General features: G+C 39.3%; 1 protein-coding gene across 4 annotated transcripts in view; it reads left to right on the forward strand.

The window, feature by feature from the left end:
* The window catches only part of LOC127448842 (cytoplasmic FMR1-interacting protein 1 homolog), a 66,203-nt gene that overhangs the window by 14,666 nt on the left and 28,512 nt on the right, over positions 1-23,025 (forward strand). For all 4 annotated transcript variants that reach the window (XM_051711680.1, XM_051711681.1, XM_051711683.1 and 1 more), the window contains exons 7-22: positions 2,278-2,374; positions 2,729-2,857; positions 3,216-3,320; positions 3,447-3,538; positions 4,619-4,736; positions 10,012-10,134; positions 10,982-11,107; positions 13,116-13,282; positions 14,028-14,175; positions 16,806-16,959; positions 17,534-17,690; positions 19,092-19,188; positions 19,344-19,420; positions 20,908-21,016; positions 21,932-22,051; positions 22,560-22,759. In XM_051711680.1, coding sequence (XP_051567640.1) covers positions 2,278-2,374; positions 2,729-2,857; positions 3,216-3,320; positions 3,447-3,538; positions 4,619-4,736; positions 10,012-10,134; positions 10,982-11,107; positions 13,116-13,282; positions 14,028-14,175; positions 16,806-16,959; positions 17,534-17,690; positions 19,092-19,188; positions 19,344-19,420; positions 20,908-21,016; positions 21,932-22,051; positions 22,560-22,759 — 2,019 coding nt within the window. The remainder of the gene's footprint in view (positions 1-2,277; positions 2,375-2,728; positions 2,858-3,215; positions 3,321-3,446; positions 3,539-4,618; positions 4,737-10,011; positions 10,135-10,981; positions 11,108-13,115; positions 13,283-14,027; positions 14,176-16,805; positions 16,960-17,533; positions 17,691-19,091; positions 19,189-19,343; positions 19,421-20,907; positions 21,017-21,931; positions 22,052-22,559; positions 22,760-23,025) is intronic.

Consider the following 23,025-nt stretch of genomic DNA (forward strand, 5'->3'; position numbering starts at 1 on the left):
TGAAAGGCTAATATCGGCTGACTGATATTTAAAGGTTTTGCTTCATGACAAATAAGGGCTCGTGGGTTTAATCAGAGCATTAAAATAATGTGTGAAAGTGAAGAAAATAGGAAAGAAATTTTGTACTATTGCATAAAATAGTAAAAATATTATATAAATATAAAATATCTATAAATTTTTATTTTATTTTTTATGATAAAATATGTAAATGTAAAATTTACCAAAACTAAAGTTGACCAAAAAGAGAGATACTTCAACAGCGGTGAATGGGAGTGAATTTATTTTGCTCCAAGACCAAAATAAATAAATCCACTCTTAAGTTTTAATGACTTTCCAGAAGAGGAAAAATATATAGAGTGGTGGATTAAGACAGTAAAATGGGAGAAGATGCCAAATTTACTGTCACTCTCTCAGCAGCTGTAATAGAAACCCCCTCACAGCTGTGGAAATTAGTTTTTTTTTTTATTTAAGTAATTCCAGGGTAATATAACACAAAGCATAGTGTAAAAAATGTACGCTCAATATTTAAAAAATGTATTATATAATTTTTTTTTCGAGATGTACTGTACGCTGCTAAATAAGGTGGAAACGCATCATCACAGTCTGTGAAAAAGGTCTATAAAGGGAGTTACTGAGATTAAGCGAGTAGTATTCAGCTGGTCTTGTGATCCTACATGGCTGCCCCCATGAGCAAGGGTGGATCATCCAAAGGGTTTTATGGGCATGTGCCCAGGGGGCCTGGCCACTAGAGGGCCCACACGAGCAAAAAATAAAGCTGATGTACACACGGAGATGGTGCGCAACAGCGAAATGTGTCCGTATAGCGCATGGTCGTAGGGTAAGAATGTTCCACACCACTAAAATTACTGAGTGCACCTTTTAAAAAGTAACTTAATGTTTTAAGGTGTTCACTGAAAAAAATTATGAAATGCAGATGAGATGCTGCTTTATTTGCTCCAGTTGAGTGAATCTGCTCACTATGTAAGACAAGATATCAGTATTTATGTGCCAATGGGCATTTGTTTGACAGTGATGGATTTCTTCTTGTTTGTTTGTATAAGATTGAATAAGAGGATATTTGAGAATACACTGTGAGTCAGTCATTTAGTAAACCCTGATTCTTTACAGTAACATGATCATTAAAGCACAATGTGGCAGGCATATCAAATATTCTGTATACAGTACTGTGCAAAAGTCTTAGGCACATAAGATGCTTCACAAAAATATTTGTCTTAAGATGGTTATTTATATCTTCAACCTTAGTGTGTCAATAGGAAATATATTTATATATTTAGACTCCCAAACATTACTTTTGCCAATAGAAGAACAGGGAGCCCTGCAACAGATGGCATGGTCCCCACAGAGCCCCCCACTGAATATTGAGTAAGTCTGGGATTACAAGAAGAGATAGAAGCAATTGAGACACTCGAAATAGATAGAAGAACTGTGGCGAATTCTTCAAGAAGCTTGGAACATCCTATCTGCCAACAACCAAGAAAAACTGTGTCCAGGTGTACCTAGGAGAATTGGGGATGTTTTAAAGTCAAAGGTGGTCACATCGAATATTGATTTAGCTTTTTTTTTTATTTTTTTTATTTTTTTTTTTGTTTGCTGGACTTTGTATTACATTAAGTGATAAACTATTTATGTCATTATTTTTAAAGACATCCTCACTATGCAACATTTTCCCCAAGTGCCTAAAACCTTTGCACAGTACTGTATGTCTGATGCAGTCAAAGCCTGCACCATTTTCCAAGCTAAAGACGTGTTGTTATAGGATTTGCTTTGTGATGCATTCGTGTTATTTTGGCTTCAGACTCATTATCTCTCACATCATCACTAGGAATGCAAGAATATAGAGTGTCAATATAAAATGTGAAAAACAGAACAGAAATTCTGTGCAGAATGTGTATATTGGCAAAGCCCTAAAGAGAATGGGTTAGTTTTACACTCCCTCCTTTTTAAAGTGTGTCTGTGTGTCAGTGTGACTTGTCGATTTAAGTTTATTTTCAGTGTGCCCACATGCTGAACACACTGTTTGAAATGTTAAATTTGCCAGCCACCGATCCAGTTTCCACCTTATGAAATCTAACACTTTGCATGTCACTTTCTTGCTCATTCTCTCTGTGTTAATCATATTGTTTGTCTTTCTATTTTTGGCCTGGATAACTTTTGATTGTTTGTCATATAGGTACAAACTGCTTGAACTGTCCTCGTTCCTTTTTGTCCTGCCTCAGTCTTTTTCTCTTCTCTTATATTTTCATCTCTGTCCGTCAGAGCTGCCCAGTTCCTGAGGAAAATGTCAGAGCCTTCCTCCATTCAGGAATCTCAGAACTTATCCATGTTCCTGGCCAACCACAATAAGATCACCCAGGTACCATCACATCTTCTGTAAAATAACAATTAAAGGTGCACTCAATCACTTCATATTGACCAGGAAAACATAAACAAAAAATGACTTGAGTGCACCTTTAATACAGAGAACATTTACTGGATGTAAAGTACAGACAAACAGGTTCACAGTATCACAAGAAAACTTGCTGATGATAATAATTTGCAACTGCAATGAAAATATATTTGCGTTTTATGCTGCTGAAAGCAATTCTTGAACACTAAAACTTAACTGACACTGATTCCCTGTAATCAGCTGCATAATAAACACAAATACGAGACTCTGTGCTTCAGACATGTTGAGTGTTATTAATATTGACTGGTGTCTCTGTTTCAGTCCCTACAGCAGCAGCTTGAGGTGATTCATGGATACGACGAGCTACTGGCAGACATTGTTAACTTGTGTGTGGACTACTACGAATACAAGATGTACCTCACCCCCAGCGAGAAACACATGCTACTCAAAGTAAGCATGAACACATTTAACATGCTGTCCTCTACTGTTCAGTAAAACTGACAATTACTATGAAGTTTGAATTTATGGATTTTATGTATGCATATATATATTTATTTACAGTTTGAGTAGCTGAAGTATCTGCTTTTACATATGTACAACATGAATGTACCAAAAAGTACTATGGTATTTTTTTTTACTTGTACCATGTTCGTACTATGGTCATTTCATGGTAATACCAAGTACCTTGGAGTACCTTGCAAATGAGAGTATATTAATGTGCAACATTTTTTAGTTGAGGGAGATGATCTGTTCATAAAGGGATCTTCAGATCTAGACATGATGTGTTTGATATGACTGCGTCTTGCAGGTGATGGGCTTTGGTCTCTATCTGATGGATGGAACCAACAGCAACATCTATAAACTGGATGCCAAGAAGAGAATCAACCTCACCAAGATTGACAAGTTTTTCAAGGTGTGTTTGCTTTTGAATATGTAAATGGAGATCACTGAAACCTGAAGAAAACAATAGGGATTTATTTGCCCATGCAGTAAGGATGGAATGTTAATGTTATTTGACATTCTGCTCTCCACATTACAGCAATTGCAGGTAGTGCCTCTGTTTGGTGACATGCAGATTGAACTGGCCCGCTACATTAAAACCAGTGCTCACTATGAGGAAAACAAGTCCAGGTGAGTGCGCTAAGACACACACTCACTAAGCACTTTATTAGGAAGACCTGTACACCTACTTATTCATGAGATTATCTAATCAGCCAATCCTGTGGAAGCAGTGTAATGCATAAAATCATGCATATATGGGTCAGGAGCTTCAGTTAATGTTCAGATCAACCATCAGAATGGGGAAAAACTTGATCTCATTGATTTCAACCATGGCATGACTGTTGGTGCCAGATTTGAGTATTTCTGTAACTGCTGATCTCCTGGGATTTTCATGCACAACAGTCTCAAGAGTTTAATCAGAATGGTGCCAAAAACAAAAAACACCCAGTGAGTTCTGTGGATGGAAGCGCCTTGTTGATGAGAGAGGTCAACGGAGAATGGCCAGACTGGTTCGAGCTGACAGAAAGGCTACGCTAACTCTGATAACCCCACTGTACAATTGTAGTGAGCAGAATAGCATTTCAGAATGCACAACACATCAAATCTTGAGGCGGATGGGCTACAACAGCAGAAGACCACGTCGGGCACTTTGTTAGGACCGTAGTGTTCCTAACAAAGTGTTTAGTGAGTGTAGTCCTCCACACTGTGTCCTTATCAAGCACGAGGTGGTAAGATTCTGAAGACTAGCAATTTGTCTGTCAACACTGAAAGTGGAAATTCTGCACCACCAAACTCGCAGCCAATCAAAACAAGTTGAATGTGTGGACAAGTTTTCTCTGTTTGCACCCTTTCTCGTGCTTGCATTGCACTGCACAGCTGGAGAGGGTACAACTATGAACACGTACCTTGTATTATCATGACTTCCATGGTGCTTCCTTTTATTGTTTTCTTTCTGTGACTTTGAGAGATTAGTCATGCAATATCTGATGTACTAAACTTACACAGAAATATAAACCTGGCATTCAACAAAATGTAGTGTTGGTTTTTGCTGTCTTGGGTGGTTTGGACAGAAACTTAGCTTGGAAGAGATTTTGTTGCATGTCGTGTCAAGTTAGGTTGTGACCTTAAATGGGGACGCTATAGCTGCAGATTAGTTTGAACTTTTATTAATACTAAACTCTCTTAATTCCCTCGCTCTCCATCCATTAGGTGGTCATGCACGTCTGCAGGCAGCAGCCCACAGTATAATATCTGCGAGCAGATGATTCAAATCCGTGAAGACCACATGCGCTTCATTTCTGAGCTGGCTCGCTACAGCAACATTGAGGTGAGTGATTTTAAAAAAGTTGTCAGGGGACGAAGTGACTCCTAAACATACAACCTCTGTTTGTTCTGTGATTAATTGATGATTTTCGCAGTTTGCTTTTTGAATTACTGAGTGATAAAACCAAATGGCCTTTTTAGCATCAGATGAAACCAGTTATGCTGGCTTCTTACTAGCGGAATTTTAAATTCTTATTGTCATTTACACAGTCATTGGAGAATCGGAGTTGCTGCCATTGTCCTGCTCCAACCTGATCCAATTTCTTTCCTCATCAAACACATAGCCAGGGCTGCAGATAGAAATTCTTGGGTCTGGGACAAAACATTGAGCAGTCACTTTTCCAGTCAGATTTCAATGTGCGCTACCCGGCGGCTTTCACTGTCCTTTCTCTGTTGCGCACTGTCTCCGTGTTTATAATCATGTCTCCCACTGGCTGCGTTTCGGAACAGCCTTTCTAAGCCCAGGCCTGGGACAAAAGGTTCAGTTGTCCCCCCTTATCGCCGACCCTGCACATAGCAACATATAAAAAACGCTGATTGTTATCAATGGTGATTGTGTAACCGAATGTTTTTCCTGGGGTTCGCAAACTTCAATGACTAATATAATAAAGCAGAGGAAAAGCAGAGATGTTTATTGAATTTTGAAGATAATTCTTGTTCTCACTGAAGCTGTTCATGGATATGTGTTTTCACAATCACACACATTTACAGGGCAAAGTTGCTCCACGAATCACATCCTAATTCAGTCTATTACAGTTGTTTATGTTCACGTGATACACCTCTTTTTATTTCGTGAGAAGTCTGAGGCAGTCGTTTAGCCTGTCACTGCTCTACCATTCAGAATTGGTGTGTGTGACCAATCTCCAACAGAAGAGGATGAGATTTCAGCAAAATCAGTTGGTCTGACACCCTGACCAAAATGTCAGCTTGCAAGACGCTGCCTTTACTCTTGTCCTTATGGTTAATCTTATTTTCTTCAGCTAAATATTTGCTAATTAAAATAAATAAGATCACTATATTGGAAGCTATGAAACTAAATATCTTCCAGAATGCACTAATGGTTGGAATCATACAGCTTAATGAGGATAAGATTCCACAGGGGCAGCACTGCTGAGCTCATTTTTGCTCAAATGAGCACATTTGAATATGTAGGAATATTCATTAACCGTGGGAGGGCGGAAAGCTCCTGCTTCATACAAGATTCCCTTTTCCACAAATGATTGGTTTCATGGCCCAATTTTAGAAATTGCGAGGTCAATCAAAACTGGACAGGGATTAAGATGGAAATGTGAGAGGAGGTGGCCATTCTGGGATTGAAATAAGACTATAAAACTGTAATGAGAATATATATTACTTAGTCTGTGAATAACTGAGCACCACTATCTCTGATGGCAGCTGGGTGACAGGAAGGAAGGAGGAATTTGTTGTCTTTGCACAGCACTTGTTGTCAGGTTTTGACAGAGTGCTTTTGGCTTTTGGTGTCTTGAACTGCTGCAAGCAAAAGCGTAAAACAGGCCATATAAGGGCAAGGGTGGCACTGGTCCACTCAGATTAATGGCTGATTCACCCAACCATGGTTGTCGGAATATAATAGTTTGGAAGTAATGAGAAAAACAACAAATCAAGGTAACACTTTACAGTAAGGTTCTATTTGTTAACCCTAGTTAATGCACTAGGCATCATGAACTAAGAATAAACAATATTTTTACTGCATTTATTAACCGTAATGTTCATTTAGTTGCTTAAATGAATTTACTTCATTTAATGTTCATACAATACAAATCATTAATAGTTCATGTTAGTTCATAATGCATTAACTAATGTTAACACATACAACTTCTTAAAAAAAATATTATTACATGCTCAAATTAACAATAATCATTATTTATAAGTGCTGTTAAAGGTACAGTATGTAAGATTCAGAAACCCTTGTTATTAATGACACCTGTGGCCGTTAAGTGAACTGCAGCCAGCTACCTGTTGCTCGTGCACACACTCCATAGGGACGCGAGCGAGCATCGACCAAAACAATGATGTAACGTACAAAGAGGCCGAACGTGATTCACCGGCATCATGCTGACAGATGATTATGATTGTTTTACTACAAACTTTGAGACTAAGCTCAAACGACTTATCAGCTAACATAGCATACTGATAGACACATACAGCTACATACTACCGAACTATAACAGACAGTTTACTGTTGTATGTTTTGTATGTCATATGTTGTACTACGAATAAGAAACCAGCGTATTTGCTTAAATTTATCCTGTATACCTGACTTCTAGTATAAAGAGAAGATCGTTGAAATTATTTGAAAGTTACAAAGCAAGGTAGCTTGCAATTCGTCAGCGTGAGCAGCCAAGATCAAGTTATCTAAAATTACACTCATCAATCCTTATGCACTATATTTCACATGCTTTGCAGTTATGTAGGCTTACCTGTCCAATAAGAAGAACGCCAATTCAGGGTCGGTTTTGATCCCCAAAACCGAACGAAGTTCCTTCCAGGAATCAAATGCCCTGCCGATGTTCACTCTAGTTTTCGTTCGACCACGATCGCGTTCCCGCTTAGCCAGACGGGATTCAGTAGATAAAGGTTTTTGTTTTTTTTGTTGGCTTACTTGGAGTTTGTGTTGGAGTCGGTGTTATGCTGGGGGCTGGACGTTGCTGGATTCCATCTCTAAGATAACGTTACCTAGAGTTGCAGACTGTCTGTTGACGCTGTTGAACAGCGGAAGAGAAGCTTAGTGCTGAGGCAAGGCTCTTGGGAGTGCGCATAAACGTCACATCCTTTGGATTTTCCCGGCAAAAGCGACCCGCTCCCTTCACATGAAAATCAGTCTACAGGCTTTAATAGGCAACCTAAGTCCAGGAAGGGCTAATTTTTTAAGTTGCGTTACAAGCCGTTCACACATTGGCAAAAAAAAAAAGGCGACTATTATATGAAAATTGTTACATATTGCACCTTTTAAAGTATTGTTCATTGTTAGTGTATTTAACTAATGTTAATGAATACAGCCTTATTGGAAAATATCACCAAAATCAACTGCATTGTGTTGTATACAAAATTATTAATTGCTCAAATATATGCATTGCGGCATTTTTCTCTTCTACATTTAGTTTCATAAAGTATTTTTATTTCATATCAGAAAATGTTATATAATATTTCATTATAAACATTCTAGTTTTATTTTGTTCAGGAGAACTTTGATTTAATTTGTTAGTAGTGATAAACCGTAGGTCTGCAACGGTACACAAAATTCATGGTTCGGTACGTACCTCGGTTTTGGTGTCACGGTTCAGTACGGTTTCGTTACAGCAAGGAAAACATAGAACCTTTCTTTTAAATTCTTTATTTTGAAAACAAGGGTTTATGGGCAATAATCGTTATTGTGAAGGCTCATTTATACATGACTGCACTATGCATATTTCTTCAATGAAATTACATTAAAAAACTTAAGAGCCTCTTATATGCACATTGTATAAAATCATACATAATAATAAGTGTCTTTTGCCTTTCAGCTCACCACTTGTACTTATCACTCAATTTTCAAGTTTTTTTTCCAGCAAAATCCGAATATCCACTTTATCAGAGGAGAGGATAGTTCGTGGACAGTTACAGCGCTTGCTTGTTTATATAGAGCAGACTCTACAGAATTGCTGATGCGTTCTTGTAGAAACTATATAACGGGGCTCAAGCACATTAAGCAGATGCTTAAATCCTGTGTTCTCGACGACTGTGTATGGTCGCATATCTGCTGCAATAAGTACACTATGGTGTTCGTTATCCGAGACTAACTTGCACAGGCTGTTTATGCTTTGCTCCCGTTTATACTTTGCTTCCGTATGCTCAAGAGACACATGATTGTGTCGCTGCAAATGAGTCATCATGTTAGATGTGCTTCCTGAGACATACCTGACTTCGGTGAAACAGAGCTGACACACAGCCTTCATCCTGTTCACTGCTCATAGCCCAGTATTACTGTAGTTTACTGCGAAACCATAATGCTCCCAAACAACAGATTTTAGAGACGGCGGTGAGTCTTCAATCTCTGGCTTATTTAAGTCTGACATATTTATATTTTGTTTCGTTCCATTACAGTTGGGAAAAATAGCGAGCTAGCTAAGATAAACCTTAACATGCATTTAGCTGATCCGCAGTTTCTAGTGTACCATCTGGCACTCTGTTCTGTTAAGTTTTGGTTCTGTGAGGTCCCGTGTTGCTCCGCAATATTTTTTCATTTTAGCTATATGCGGTTTGTGTTGCTCGTTATGTTGTTTTAATATTGGTTTCATGCATGCTAAGATATGTAATCATTCGTGTGACTGCGTGTACCGTACCGAAGGCCCTGTATCCATTCGGTTCGGCACGGATACATGTACCGTTGCAGCCCTAATAAACGGATATATTGATCAGAGAACAATTAATCTGATGATATTTAGTCATTTTAAGATCATCAGCTTTGTCTAATAACTGTGCCTGATTGACATATCCGACCGCCTTTATCCCTCTCGTGGGCTTGATTAGCCTGATTAGGGGCCGGGCGTGTGTCATTGCATCCCGGCCCCGCCCTCCTCCTCCTTGCCACACACCTCCCTCCTTTGCTTCAGGTTGGGGAGCCCCCGGCATCATGTAACATAACACTGCCGAGCACACCCCTCCCGTAAAGGGGGCCCTTTACGGGAGGGGTGTGCCCTTCCGGCCAGAGTGTTATGTTACATGATATGGAAAGCAAACTACCAATATTAAATACTATCTAAATTATCTTTATTTAGGTACTTTCTCAATAAATATTAATATATGCTATTAATTAGATTAATCGGAAAAATTTTAAACGATTAACAGCATGATTTGTGTGTGTGAATTGAGTTAATCGTGTAAAATAAGTGTTTTATTTAAATTGAGCAATTTTGTGCATATCTTATTTGCTATAATATATTGGCATTATATCAGCTATTGGCCACCCTGCTCTTTAGACATTGCATTATTTGGCATCGGCCATTAAAAAAGCCATGTTGATCAATCCCCATTTGTTTGCCTATGATGAATTGAAATGGGTCACGCCATACCTCCCACTGGCTTGTGCAGGTTTTGCGTTTCATGCAGCGCTTTTCATTGGGTCAGATACTATAGTGATCTGTATTTTTGCCATCAGCATGTTTTAAGACATGCTCTCTAATTGTAGTTGTTGTATTAAATGGAAAGTTGTTTTGTTTTGTGTGTTGACTTTGTCTTACTCTCTTTCTCTTTGTCATCTTTTCCTCTTATGTTCTCAGGTGGTGACGGGTTCAGGGCGTCAGGAGGCCCAGAAGACTGACTCTGAGTACAGGAAGTTGTTTGATCTAGCTCTGCAGGGCCTGCAGCTGCTCTCTCATTGGAGTGCTCAGGTCATGGAAGTGGTAAGTGTGCCTGTCACACCCAGATTTATATATGTCACCACCAGTAAGTGAAAACCTGTATGACTTTCTTTTCATTAGGAGAAATTTTAAAGACTGTACATACTGCTCTTTTTCCATGCAATGAAAGTGAACGGAGACTGAGGTTGTCGGTCCCAAACATTCTGCTTAACATCTCCTTTTTTGTTCTGCAGAAGAATATCGCTTGCCATTATATGATTTTTTTTTAACTTGACACAGCATCTGAAAAACGCTGCGTTCATGGCATGAGAATGGTGAAAAGCTGCATGGTACATTGCACCATTAAAAAAATGTCCGCCTAGTGCATGTCGCAAAAAACGCATTCTGTGTAAACTGCTCCTGAACGGACTGTAAGCGTGCTAAACGCTGTCTGAGAAATTTTGAAATCTCACCAATCGAACGTTCATTAAAACACATATTGAAGCCTTGTGCTCACTGGAATGCAACATTGAGTCTGGTCTGCATAGCATCCAGATCTCCCTTAACCTCTTCACTTTCCTTTCACTCTCAACTGTCCTGTTTTTAAATGGCAAAAAGCCCTTAAATAATGTTAGGATCAGAACATTTCATGCTGTTGGGCTCAGAAATATTGTTGCCATGGAGACATAGAAACAAGTCAGGTTCTTGCCAATTAATAAAATTAATTTGAAATTTGTTGCTAATTATTTATGTATTTTTTTGAGATGATTGGAGATGGACCATGAAATGTATGGAATCTGAAATTTGTGGTTGGTTGTTTGATTTTAAAGCATCTTTGACACATTGGTTGCTCATTTAATATTGTCTTGAAATATTGTGAAATATGAATAGAATATTTCTCTTTTTACAGTATTCCTGGAAATTGGTGCACCCCACCGACAAATACTCCAACAAAGAATGTCCAGACAATGCTGAGGAGTATGAACGTGCCACCAGATACAACTACTCCAGCGAGGAGAAGTTTGCGTTGGTGGAGGTCAGTACACCAAAGGTCCAAACCTCTGCTGTATAGCATGGAGCTGTTTTTTTTTTTTTTTTTTTTTCTTTTCTCCCCAATTTGGTGTGCCCAGTTCCCAATGCGCTCTAAGTCCTCATGGTGGCGTAGTGGCTCAACTCAATCCGGGTGGTGGAGGACGAATCTCAGTTGCCTCTGCGTCTGAGTCCGTCAATCCGCGCATCTTATCATGTGGCTTGAGTGCATTACCGCGGAGAGAGTGCGTTGGAGGCTTCACGCTATTCTCCGCGGCATCCACGCACAACTCATCATGTGCCCCACTGAGAGCGAGAACCACATTATAGCGATCATGAGGAGGTTAATACAACGTGACTCTACCCATCCTAGAAACTTGGCCAATTGGTTGCATAGGAAGTCTGACTGGAGTCACTCAGCACGCCCTGGATTCGAACTTGCGACTCCAGGTGTGGTAGTCAGCGTCTTTACTTGCTGAGCTGCCCAGGCCCGCTTAATGCCACTGTCAGGTTCAACATGCAGTTTGATCTTCATTGCTTAAAAGCCTATTCACACCACGAAAGAATATTCTGCACAGAAAACATGAACATCAAGAATCAGTATGTCATAATGAACCCCACACGAGTCTGAAATCGAAAGATTATCCTGCAATAATCTGTCTTTTAGTTATTCAGAAGCAAGATCAATTGTTGGGGAATTTTAAATTGTGATTTGCAGGCTTGGAAAAGTCATAGAAATTAACAAAATCTTTAAAAGTCGTGGAATTTCTTTTTTTTTTTTTTTTTTTTTTTGTGAAGATACATTTTTCAAGTTATGTTCAGCTGAAAATTGAGTGGAACCTCTAAAAAAAAAAAAAAAATAGTATTATTTTTAATCAAATTAATTACATAAAATGCAGATTAAGTAATTGATTGTTTTGCATATATTTGCTGAGAAAGGTACTCGAATAAAATTAATTCAATATAAAATGATTAAATAATTATAAATAGATGTATTTAGATAATTATAAATAAAATATATAGTAATTCAGATAATTAAAATGCAATACGTTATTGTTGAAGACGAGTGAAGCATTTATAAAATGGATTTAAAAGGAAATTTTTATACGGAATATTTATTTCCGTATTATTAAACAAGCCTATCATTGAATGAATGAATGTTACATTTATATAGCTCTTTTCTGACACTACACTCAGAGCACTTTCCACAGTGAACAGGGGACTCTCCTCAACCACCACCAGTGTACAGCATCCACCTGGATGATGTACGCTCACCACACACCAGCTATTGGTGGAGAGAGTGGAGTGATGGAGCCAATTAATGGATGGGAATTATTAGGAAGCCATGATTGATAAGGGCCAATGGGGGGAATTTGTCCAGGACACCAGGGTTACATCCCCACTCTTTTTGAGAAGTGTCCTGGGATTTTTAATGACCACAGAGAGTCAGGACCTTGGATTAATGTCTCATCCGAAGGACGGTGCCTTTTTACAGTATAGTGTTCCCATTACTATACTAGGGCATTAGGACCTACACAGTCCACAGGGTGAGAACCCCCTGCTGGCCTCCCTAATACCTCTTCCAGCAGCAACCTTAGTTTTCCCCAGGAGGTCTCCCATCCAGGTACTGACCAGGCTCAACCCTGCTTAGCTTCAGTAGGCAACCGGATTTGAGCTACAGGGTGAGCAATCCATTTTGCCATTACATTCGTCAGTCTGTCCAAGATATATTTATTATAAGGGCTTTTCTAAGGATGGGTCAGTGTACACATGCGTCAGACAGACCCTGTTTTTAATACATGTTTTTTTTTTTTTTTAAATACTTACTAATCGCACTGAATTAATGCTTTAAATTGACAACCTTAATCTGGACCTTTTAATGAGAATGACAAAAGTTTGGTATTTGGACTTGGTGTCAATACTTCAGATGTGAAAATTGATTGTCCTGAAGGATATGTGAGGACATAATTGTTCTAGTGCCAAGTCTGAATGAACTTCTGTATGGTTGTGTTCAGGTGATTGCCATGATCAAGGGCCTGCAGGTGCTGATGGGCCGAATGGAGAGTGTGTTCAACCACGCCATCCGTCACACCATCTACTCCGTTTTGCAGGATTTTGCCCAGGTCACACTCAGAGAACCGCTACGCCAGGCCATCAAAAAGAAGAAAAATGTCATCCAGAGGTACAACAGAGCACTACAAATGTTATACATCTTTACTGAATGCCAATTAAAGTGCTTTCACACTGAAAGCAAAATAATGACTTGAGGTAGCCAAGTTGCTGTGCTATTGGTCTCTAATAGGCATTCCTACTTGACAACAGTATACAAATGCATCAGGAGTTGGGGCTTGTCATGTCACTGCTCATTTGCATGGTTAAACTCTGCTTAACTTTGTTGCATTCACAGTATTTGCTGTCTCTCATTGCAAATAAAAAGCTTCCATTAGCTTTGTCACTGCAAATTACTTTCAGTGTGAACTCACCTTTAAAATACATTTGTAATGGGTTCTGGGGAAAAAGCGAATAGTCTTAAAGGGATAGTTTGCCCAAAAAAATTCTGTAAATACAATGCTGAAAATTCTGCCATTACTCACCCTCATGTTGTTCCAAACCGGTATGACTGTCTTCTGTTCATTTTAGAAGATGTTAGTCTCAGTAGCAGAATGTTAGCCTCAGTCACCATTCATTTTCATTGCATCTTTTTTTCATACAATGAAAGTGAATGGTGACTGAGGGTAATATTCTACCTAACATCTCCTTTTATGTACCATGGAAGAAAGTAAATCATACAGGTTTGGAACAGCATGGGGGTGAGTAAATGATTTCCTTTTTGGGTGAACTATCTCTTCAATATTTTAAGCAATAACCTTTGGTATATTGCCGATGTGGTCATAAGTCTGTTTAGACTGACAGTGAGGTTGTTGCAGTGTCCTCCAGGCCATCCGTAAGACAATCTGTGACTGGGATGCAGGCAGAGAGCCACATAATGACCCGGCGCTGCGAGGCGAGAAGGACCCAAAAGGAGGATTTGACATCAAAGTTCCTCGTCGTGCAGTTGGTCCCTCTAGCACTCAAGTATGGCTTCCATTTGCAGACACAAAGTTCACCCAAAAATGAAAATTCTGTCATCATTTATTTACCCTCATGTTGTTACAAACCTGTATGACTGACTTCTGTAAAGCAAAAGGAGATGTTAAGCAGAAAGGTACCATGCACTTTCATTATGGAAAAAAATATCCAATGAATATGAATGGTGACTGAGGCTAACATTCTGCCTAACATCTCCTTTTGTATTCTATAGAAGAAAGAAGGTCATACAAGTTTGGAACGTCATGAGAGTGAGTAAATGAAGACAAAATTTTCATTTTTGGGGGTAACTATCCTTTTAAATTCATGCCTTTGTTACAGTCTCTGGCAGTTATAAACCTATTTCTGCCAGCGTTGGCATTTTTACATAATAGCCACTGAAAGGGTAGCCGCATTATCATCCCTTTGTTACCCCATACAACTTCTCACCTGAAACAACCTAACCAACCATCTCTGCTCAACTGATATGCTATCTCTACCTGTAACACACACACCTGGCTCCCCCAGTGTCATTCAAAAGAGCTTGTAATCTTCACCTCATTCTGCCTCAGATGTTACATGAAACATGGTTGATCCGATGTGTCGTAGAAGGGCGTCATTATTAAATGTCAGTAGTGCCGTTGGGATTTGCGCTGTAATCGCTGCAGTCTCATTGTGATTTCAGTTCTTTGCTACTGGCATTTTTTAGAGAAATTCATCCATACGTACCGATTCAAAGTCAATTAAGTTTGACAGAGTACATGGTGAGGATTCCTCCCATGCTGTTTGTTTGTTGTTGATTTAAGCGAAGTTGATTCTTGACTCATCAATGCTTCGTTCGTGTGCATGCCCCAAGCTCTATGATCATGTTCTGAGCTTCACAACAATCCACGTCAAGATGCTGTATGAACAAAACTGCAGTCACATATCAACCACAGTTAAGACCCATCATTGACACATATGAGATAAGTGCAACATCTCTTAGGAAATGTCAGAAAATAGTTTATTTTTAATTTTTTATTGAGTGGTCAGAATGTTCCCATTAGTAAATATGGTTGGCAACTCCTGAACACTGACTGTGTGAATGGAGAATCTCATTATTTGAATACATTGGTGCACAGACAGATGGACAATTCCAGATGGGAGTAGATTCTAATAGGGCAGATCATGCCTGTACATCTTTAAGGAGGCTTTTGCCACCTGCTTGCCCTCTGTCAGCACTTTGATGTGCTCAGATCAGAATGTAAAGGAGGAAGGTCTCCATTTCCACAGGGAAACCACTAGGGATGTGCAAATATACATATTTTAGAAATCGACATGACAGTGGATTGTCTGAATGACTTGTCGACGAGCTGGTCTTAAGCCCCGGCACACTCATAGCGAAGTGCTTCTTCATTCAACGCTTGGAGCCAAAAAGAAATTCGAAACAGCTGAGCAACGACATACTGTTTGTGAACATTCACACACCCGCCATGCTGCTGGAGGAGGTGTTTAGAGGAACATTTAAATATGAGGATGCTCAAGACTACATGTAAAACACCAACTAATGTGACATTAAAATGTGTTATCAATGACATCATGCCTCATTCTATGAGTACAATTCACATGAGATCAGTAAAAGAAGCTGTATTAACTACTTGATTATTTATGCAGTAGATAATGTGTAATTTGTCTTGTTTACATTCTGAATTCATGAGGCTAATGCGCTAACATGCTATACGCGGCCATAAGATTACACTGTTATTGTCATTTAGGATGACACTGATGCTGCTGCAAAGATTGGTGTGTAAAAGTGTTAATAGACAGAATACAGACAAAAGAATGATTATAGGCATACCTTAATACGGGCAGATGTGTGAATGACTTTGAAAAGATTTTATTCCTTTTGGAGACAAATCGAAAAAAAATAAATAAAATTAAACACAAAATCACGACATGTTCTCTACTCGAATGATGATACAGATGTAGGTACATTTGCACCAGCTCGCTAATAACTCTGCACGCTGGTGTGTTCAAGTAGGTGGAGCTCCAGGTCACACCTACCGATGACATGGACCAATGACAGTAAGCAGCCGGTAAGAAGTTTTCCTGAAAGTTCGCCCTTGCAAGCTGTTACGAACCACCGAAATGAACTCGAAAATACCTTTTTGGCCACATTTTATTCTAAATTACTTACCCGTTCGTTCTTCGATTTCATAGGAAGTGTGCTGGGGCCTTAAGGAAGACCTATATAATTAAGGTGATTTAGCGACTTAAGCACACTCTGATCAGGTGTGTTTCTTATGTGCTGTTGACGTGAGATGCGTTCTGATGTTAAAAACAGCTGAACAGAGTGCAACAGAATTTAACTGAATGAAGGGGTCTTGAGACATGTTATCTTAAGAATGCAATGCTCGTGGCATGAGACGCAACGTAACAGTCAAAAATGTCCATCTGCAAATGTATGCCAATGCTAAAACACAAATCAAGATAAACTAGTTGACATCACTAATTGACTACATGACCATCCTGACCCATCCCTACAAAACCTGTGGTGAGATAATGAGAGCAGAATGGAGATGTAGGTCTGAAAGAACATACTCTCTGCATCAGATTTCCTGTTTCTTTCATGTTGTTACTCTGTCGGTTCCTCTGAATAGTTGTATATGGTGAGGACGATGCTGGAGTCTCTGATTGCTGATAAGAGTGGTGCTAAGAAAACACTACGCAGCAGTCTGGAGGGGCCCACCATCCTAGACATTGAGAAGTTCCATCGTGAGTCCTTCTTCTACACGCACCTGCTCAACTTCAGTGGTAAGAAACAAGCTAGAGGACTGCCACTCCCACCTTTTACGAATAGTACTCAGTTCGAAGTGCCACATTGGAAAATATAAATAGTTGAAATGTAAATCTGCAAAGATTTTCAGTAGTGTCCAGCAGTGCTACTTTTTTAAAACATGAACCTTTTTTGCGTACCTCTATATACTGATACCCATTATTTAGCATTTGTGCACCCGCAGTGGCCCGTAACAGTATTTGAAGTACTTGGACACTTTCTGGTCGTCAAACATTGGTGCCACATGTCTGTAGTTATTGTGATGACCTACACCTGTGGTTAGTCTGCTAAGACACATGAATTCAAGGGGAACTGACCTCATCTTTTCATATAAAATGATTGTAAAATGGCGTAGAAAAGTGAGGTCAGGTTTGAGAAAATGTCTAGCATAATTTGTTTGTACCCATTTTTTCTTTAATGGCGTGAGTATCCAAATAGTTTTTGGGAGCACTGAATATAGTTGTAATATAAAAAGCCATCTTGAATGTATTGGATGTGGTAACTTAGTGTGCTAATGTTTTGGCCCTTCTTTATGCATGTTGTTTTTTTCAGAGACGCTGCAGCAGTGCTGTGATTTGTCCCAGCTCTGGTTCCGCGAGTTTTTCCTGGAGCTTACGATGGGCCGCCGTATCCAGTTTCCCATTGAGATGTCTGTGCCCTGGATCCTCACCGACCACATCCTGGAGGCTAAGGAGGCTTCTATGATGGAGTGAGGACAATTGTTTGTTTGTTTGTTTTTTATCCCCTTTTCTCCTCAATTTGGTATGCCCAATTCCCTCTACTTAGTAGGTCCTCCTGGTGGCGTGGTTACTCACCTCAATCTGGGTGGCAGAGGACGAATCCCAGTTGCCTCCGCATCTGAGATCGTCAACCCGCGCATCTTATCACGTGGCTTGTTGAGTGCGTTGCCACGGAGCACGTGTGGAGGCTTCACGCTTAACTCACCACGCGCCCCACCGAGAACAAACCACATTATAGCGATCACGAGGAGGTTACCCCATGTGACTCTACCCTCCCTAGCAACCGGGCCAATTTGGTTGCTTAGGAGACCTGGCTGGAGTCACTCAGCATGCCCTGGGATGCGAACTAGCGAATGCCAGCGTCTTTACCACCCAGGCCCCCGACAATTGTATTTTTAAATGCATGTATCAAATGGACTTCACACACACAGCAAATTGCATTTTTACATATATAAAGTATTACAGGGTTTCCACAGATCGTTAAAAAGTCTTAATGTCATAAATTCAGTTTTCTAAAATGTAAGGTCATAAAAAATATTAAATATCTTAAATTATACAACAAAAGTCTTAATTTTATTCAAAGATGTCTTATATTTCGGGGCGGAAAGACAGGAATCGTGATATGACCGAATATGATTTAATTAATTACTGCATGTACTGCATCCTTCACAGTGAAAACACGGCATTGTTGTATTTTCTCAATAAAAAAGTACGTGGGGGCTTGTGAGTGTTTTCAGCTGTTGCAGAACAGTACACGTTAAGCCATATTGGAAATTTCTGACAAAATATCACTGAAGATTATCTGTTGATGATGATGATGATGATATAGTGTTGATGAAATATGACAATGTTTACTTTTAATAGTTTATATTGTAATACAGTGTAAATTATTGTAGGAGTGCACATTTTATTTCCCTTATCTGTTTGAATGAGCAGCTGGAAGCAGTGAAGCGCAAACATTTTAAAATAAGAGTCCCCAGTGTATTTCAAAGTGCCTTTAAACTTAAAAGTTCCACGCTATGACTAAAACCTGGTATTAGTATTATGTCTGTTTTTAGTTTTCTTCACCTTAAATAATACTGTGATTGTACCGTAGTACGGTGTGGTGTCAAATGGAAGTATTATTGTACATTGAGACATGCTGTATACAGTATGTAAACTGAATATCATGGTCCTGAATTAACATGGTACTCTAAGGTACTACCATAGTACTTGGCCAAAAAACAAAGTAAAACATGGTATTACCATGGTGCTTGTCCGAAATACTGTGGTAGTACCATGGTACTTTTTATAATTGTCAGGATTTATTCAGATTTGAAAATTTACCCGAATAGTCATAGAAATATTCTGAATCTGTCTGGTCTCCACAGGTATGTGTTGTATTCACTGGACCTGTACAACGACAGCGCGCACTACGCTCTCACAAAATTTAAAAAGCAGTTCCTCTACGATGAGATTGAGGCTGAGGTAATCCAGTAAATCTCTTGTAGAATGTTTGATAGCAGAACTTGACTGTGTTGTTCATTTTATGGTTGGTTGGTTGTCTATACAGCTCAGAGATCTCTTTTGCTGGAGTTTTAGTGATAGTGCTTCTGGCTCTCTGCCCTTTTTCTCTCTGTCAGGTGAACCTCTGCTTTGACCAGTTTGTCTACAAGCTTGCAGATCAAATTTTCGCCTACTACAAGATTCTTGCCGGAAGGTAGGAGCTGTTTTGCATGCTAGTCCTTGTATACTTTAAAGGGTTAGTTCACCCTAAAATGAAAATTCTCATCCCAGATGTGTATGACTTTCTTCAGCAGAACACATTTGAAGAAAAATAGAAAAATATCTTAGCTCAGTAGGTCCTTAAAATGCAAGTGGATGGTGATCAGACATTTGAAGCTCCAAAAATCACAGGCAGTCCTCATAATTGTCATCTATACCACTCCAGTGGTTAAATTAATGTCTTAAAATGTGAAAACATCTTCCGGTCAGCAGCAGTATGTGTGAGTGACGTAATCATTTTAGCATGTTTATGCGAGAACTGACGTATGTGCGACACTCCCGGAAGAGCAGCGTTGTTTACAACTGAGGAGGAACGCTGTACAGAATCATCGTTGGTTTTGGTTTAGATCTGTATTTGTATCTGTATGTTTTTTCACAATGGAGCGTTTGTGTGCTTATCCTGGATGTCTCAACTGAGAGAAGAGCGTGAGATTGCATCCGTAACATGCCGACGTGAATACGTCACACAAGAGACCGTGTTAACTCGGCGCTCTTGTGAACGCACAAACTGCTGCTGACTGGAAGCAATTATTTATAGATAAAAAGTACTTAAATATTATTATTAATAATTAATTATATAAAATAATTATTAATAATAATTAATAATCTTTTTTGCACCAAAAGCAATCATTTAGCGTAAGAAGACATTAACCGCTGGAGTCGTATGAATTACATTTATGCTGACTGTCTGTGATTTTTGGAGCTTCAAACATCTGATCACCATCCACTTGCAATTTAAGGACCTACTGAGCGGAGATATTTTTCTGTTTTTCTTCAAATGTGTTCTGCTGAAAAAAAAAACAAAGTCATTCATGGGATGGCATATGAGTGAGTAAATGATGAGAGAATTAATTTTTTTGTTGGGTGAACTAACCCTTTTAGTCTGTCTAAAAGACCTCATTTAATCACTTGATAAGTGCTGTTTTCTTTCCTGCGTTGATGGATAACCTGTTGGAGCTAAGTTTGGGTGGGATATATCAGAGGGCTTGTGTGTGTGTATATATATATATATATATATATATATATATGTGTATATATATATATATATATATATATATATATATATATATATATATATTTTTTTTTTTTCAGTAGGCTTTTAGTTACAACACAGCCATGAACCATGATTTTTTACTGGAATGGGCCAAACTTATTCTTAAGAGCATTTGATTGACCCATGATCTATTTAGGGCAAGATGAGTCAACAATATTTTTGGTCAATTTTTTTGCGGAAGAGAAAGACTGTTAATTTTAAATGTGCATATTGTCAACTTTTCTGCGTTTACTAGCATATAGATGGCTTCAAATCTAAAAGACACAAAACACACAAATTTGTTCATGGGGTCTTTAAGTCTGTTTGTCTTTGTGTCTGTGTCTCTGTGTGTGTGTGTGTTGTATTTGTAACATGATTTCTCTCTGTAGTCTTCTTCTGGATAAGAGGCTAAGAGCGGAATGTAAGAATCAGGGCGCCAACATCCCATGGCCAACGTCCAACCGTTATGAGACTCTGCTAAAACAGAGACATGTCCAGGTAAATACGCCCACCCCTCTGTTCATTTACAACGATCAGCCACAACATTAAAACCACCTGCCTAATATTGTGTAGGTCCCCCTCGTACCGCCAAAACAGCGCCAACCTGCATCTAAGAATAGCATTCTGAGATGATATTCTTCTCACCACAATTGTACAGAGCGGTTATCTGAGTTACCGTCGACTTTGTCAGTTCGAACCAGTCTGACCATTCTCTGTTGACCTCTCTCATCAACAATGCATTTCTGTCCACAGAACTGCTGCTCACTGGATGTTTTTTGTTTTTTGATCAGCAGTTACAGAAATACTCAAACTAACCCGTCTGGTACCAACAATCATGCCACGGTCCAAATCACTGAGATCACATTTTTTCCCAATTCTGATGGTTGATGTGAACATTAACTGAAGCTCCAGACCTGTATCTGCATTATTTTATGCACTGCACTGCTCCCACACAATTGGCTGATTAGATAATTGCATGGATGATTGTTGGTGTCAGACGGGCTGGTTATAGTATTTCTGTAACTGCTGATCTCCTGGGATTTTCACAAACAACAGTCTCTAGAATTTACTCAGAAGGTTGCAAAAACAAAATAAACATCCAGTGAGCGGCAGTTCTATGGTCGGAAATGCCTCGTTGATGAGAGAGGTCAGCAGAGAATGGCCAGACTGGTTCGAACTGACAAAGTCTACGGTAACTCAGATAACCGCTCTGTACAATTGTGTTGAGAAGAATAGGTTTGGCGCTGTTTTGTCAGCATGAGGGGGACCTACACAATATTAGGCATAATATCGCTGAGCTACCCAGGCCTCCAGGCAGGTGGTTTTAATGTTGTGGCTGATCGGTGCATGTCTTGATTCTGTCCATTGATGCTCTCATGTCCACTCACCTTGTTTTGTTCTTCTCACTTGCAGCTCCTGGGTCGATCGATCGACTTGAACCGTCTGATCACCCAGCGAGTGTCCTCTGCGCTTTACAAATCCCTAGAGCTGGCCATCAACCGCTTTGAGAGCGAGGACCTCACCTCCATCATGGTGAATCATCTCAGCTTTTGTTGAATTTGCATAAACTGCAGTAGACTTGTTTTTATTCTTGATACAACACTCATTCTTACTGAGACCTTGTATTCGCTCAGTTTGTTTTAGCTGTGTAAATTTGCTGGTTAAGGTTTTTTATTTATTATTATTATTATAAAACATAAGCTGTCTCTCAATTGAAATTCAATACAGTAGAAATGATTTAGCCAAGCCTGGCTCTGCCAGAGAATGAATAATTTTATTAGTGTTTGCTTGGTGTGCATGTTTCTCTCTCTGTGTCTTGTAGACATCTGACTGTGACATGCATTTCAAAATGCCGTCAAATTGTTCCACAGCTTATTATCAGTTTTCATACAAACAGTTGTGGGAAGTCTGTGTGTGCTTGTGCATAGAAATGCATTGTGGGTAAACGCCATTGTGTTTTCTGAAAGAGAGAGTGCTTTGTGATGGAATTTGCAATGTCTTTGTTCTCACAATCTCTTTCCTTCTCTCTCTGTATGATCAGGAGCTGGAGGGTTTGCTTGACATCAACCGGATGACCCATAAGCTCCTTAGTAAGTATTTGACACTGGACAGCATGGATGCCATGTTCCGTGAGGCAAACCACAATGTCTCCGCACCCTACGGCAGAATCACTCTGCATGTGTTCTGGGAACTCAACTATGACTTCTTGCCCAACTACTGTTACAACGGCTCCACGAACAGGTACTGCAATGCACTCTCTACACCTAGTGGCATAGATGCAACATCATGCAAAAACAAAAATTCTCTGTTATCAGTATCATTGTAGAAATGTGCTATTCACCGTCAGCCATGATTAATTTTTTTTTTTGCAATTGAAAGCATCCAATTACAGGGGATTATTGAGGATCAAACAAGTAATATTCTGCTGGTCTTATGATCTCGAGAGGGCGGAGCTCATGAATTTAATGGTTTTGCTGTGAATTCCTTACTGATAGGGTTGCTCAAGA

This window comes from Myxocyprinus asiaticus, chromosome 12, assembly GCF_019703515.2.
Source record: "Myxocyprinus asiaticus isolate MX2 ecotype Aquarium Trade chromosome 12, UBuf_Myxa_2, whole genome shotgun sequence".
NCBI lineage: Eukaryota > Metazoa > Chordata > Actinopteri > Cypriniformes > Catostomidae > Myxocyprinus > Myxocyprinus asiaticus.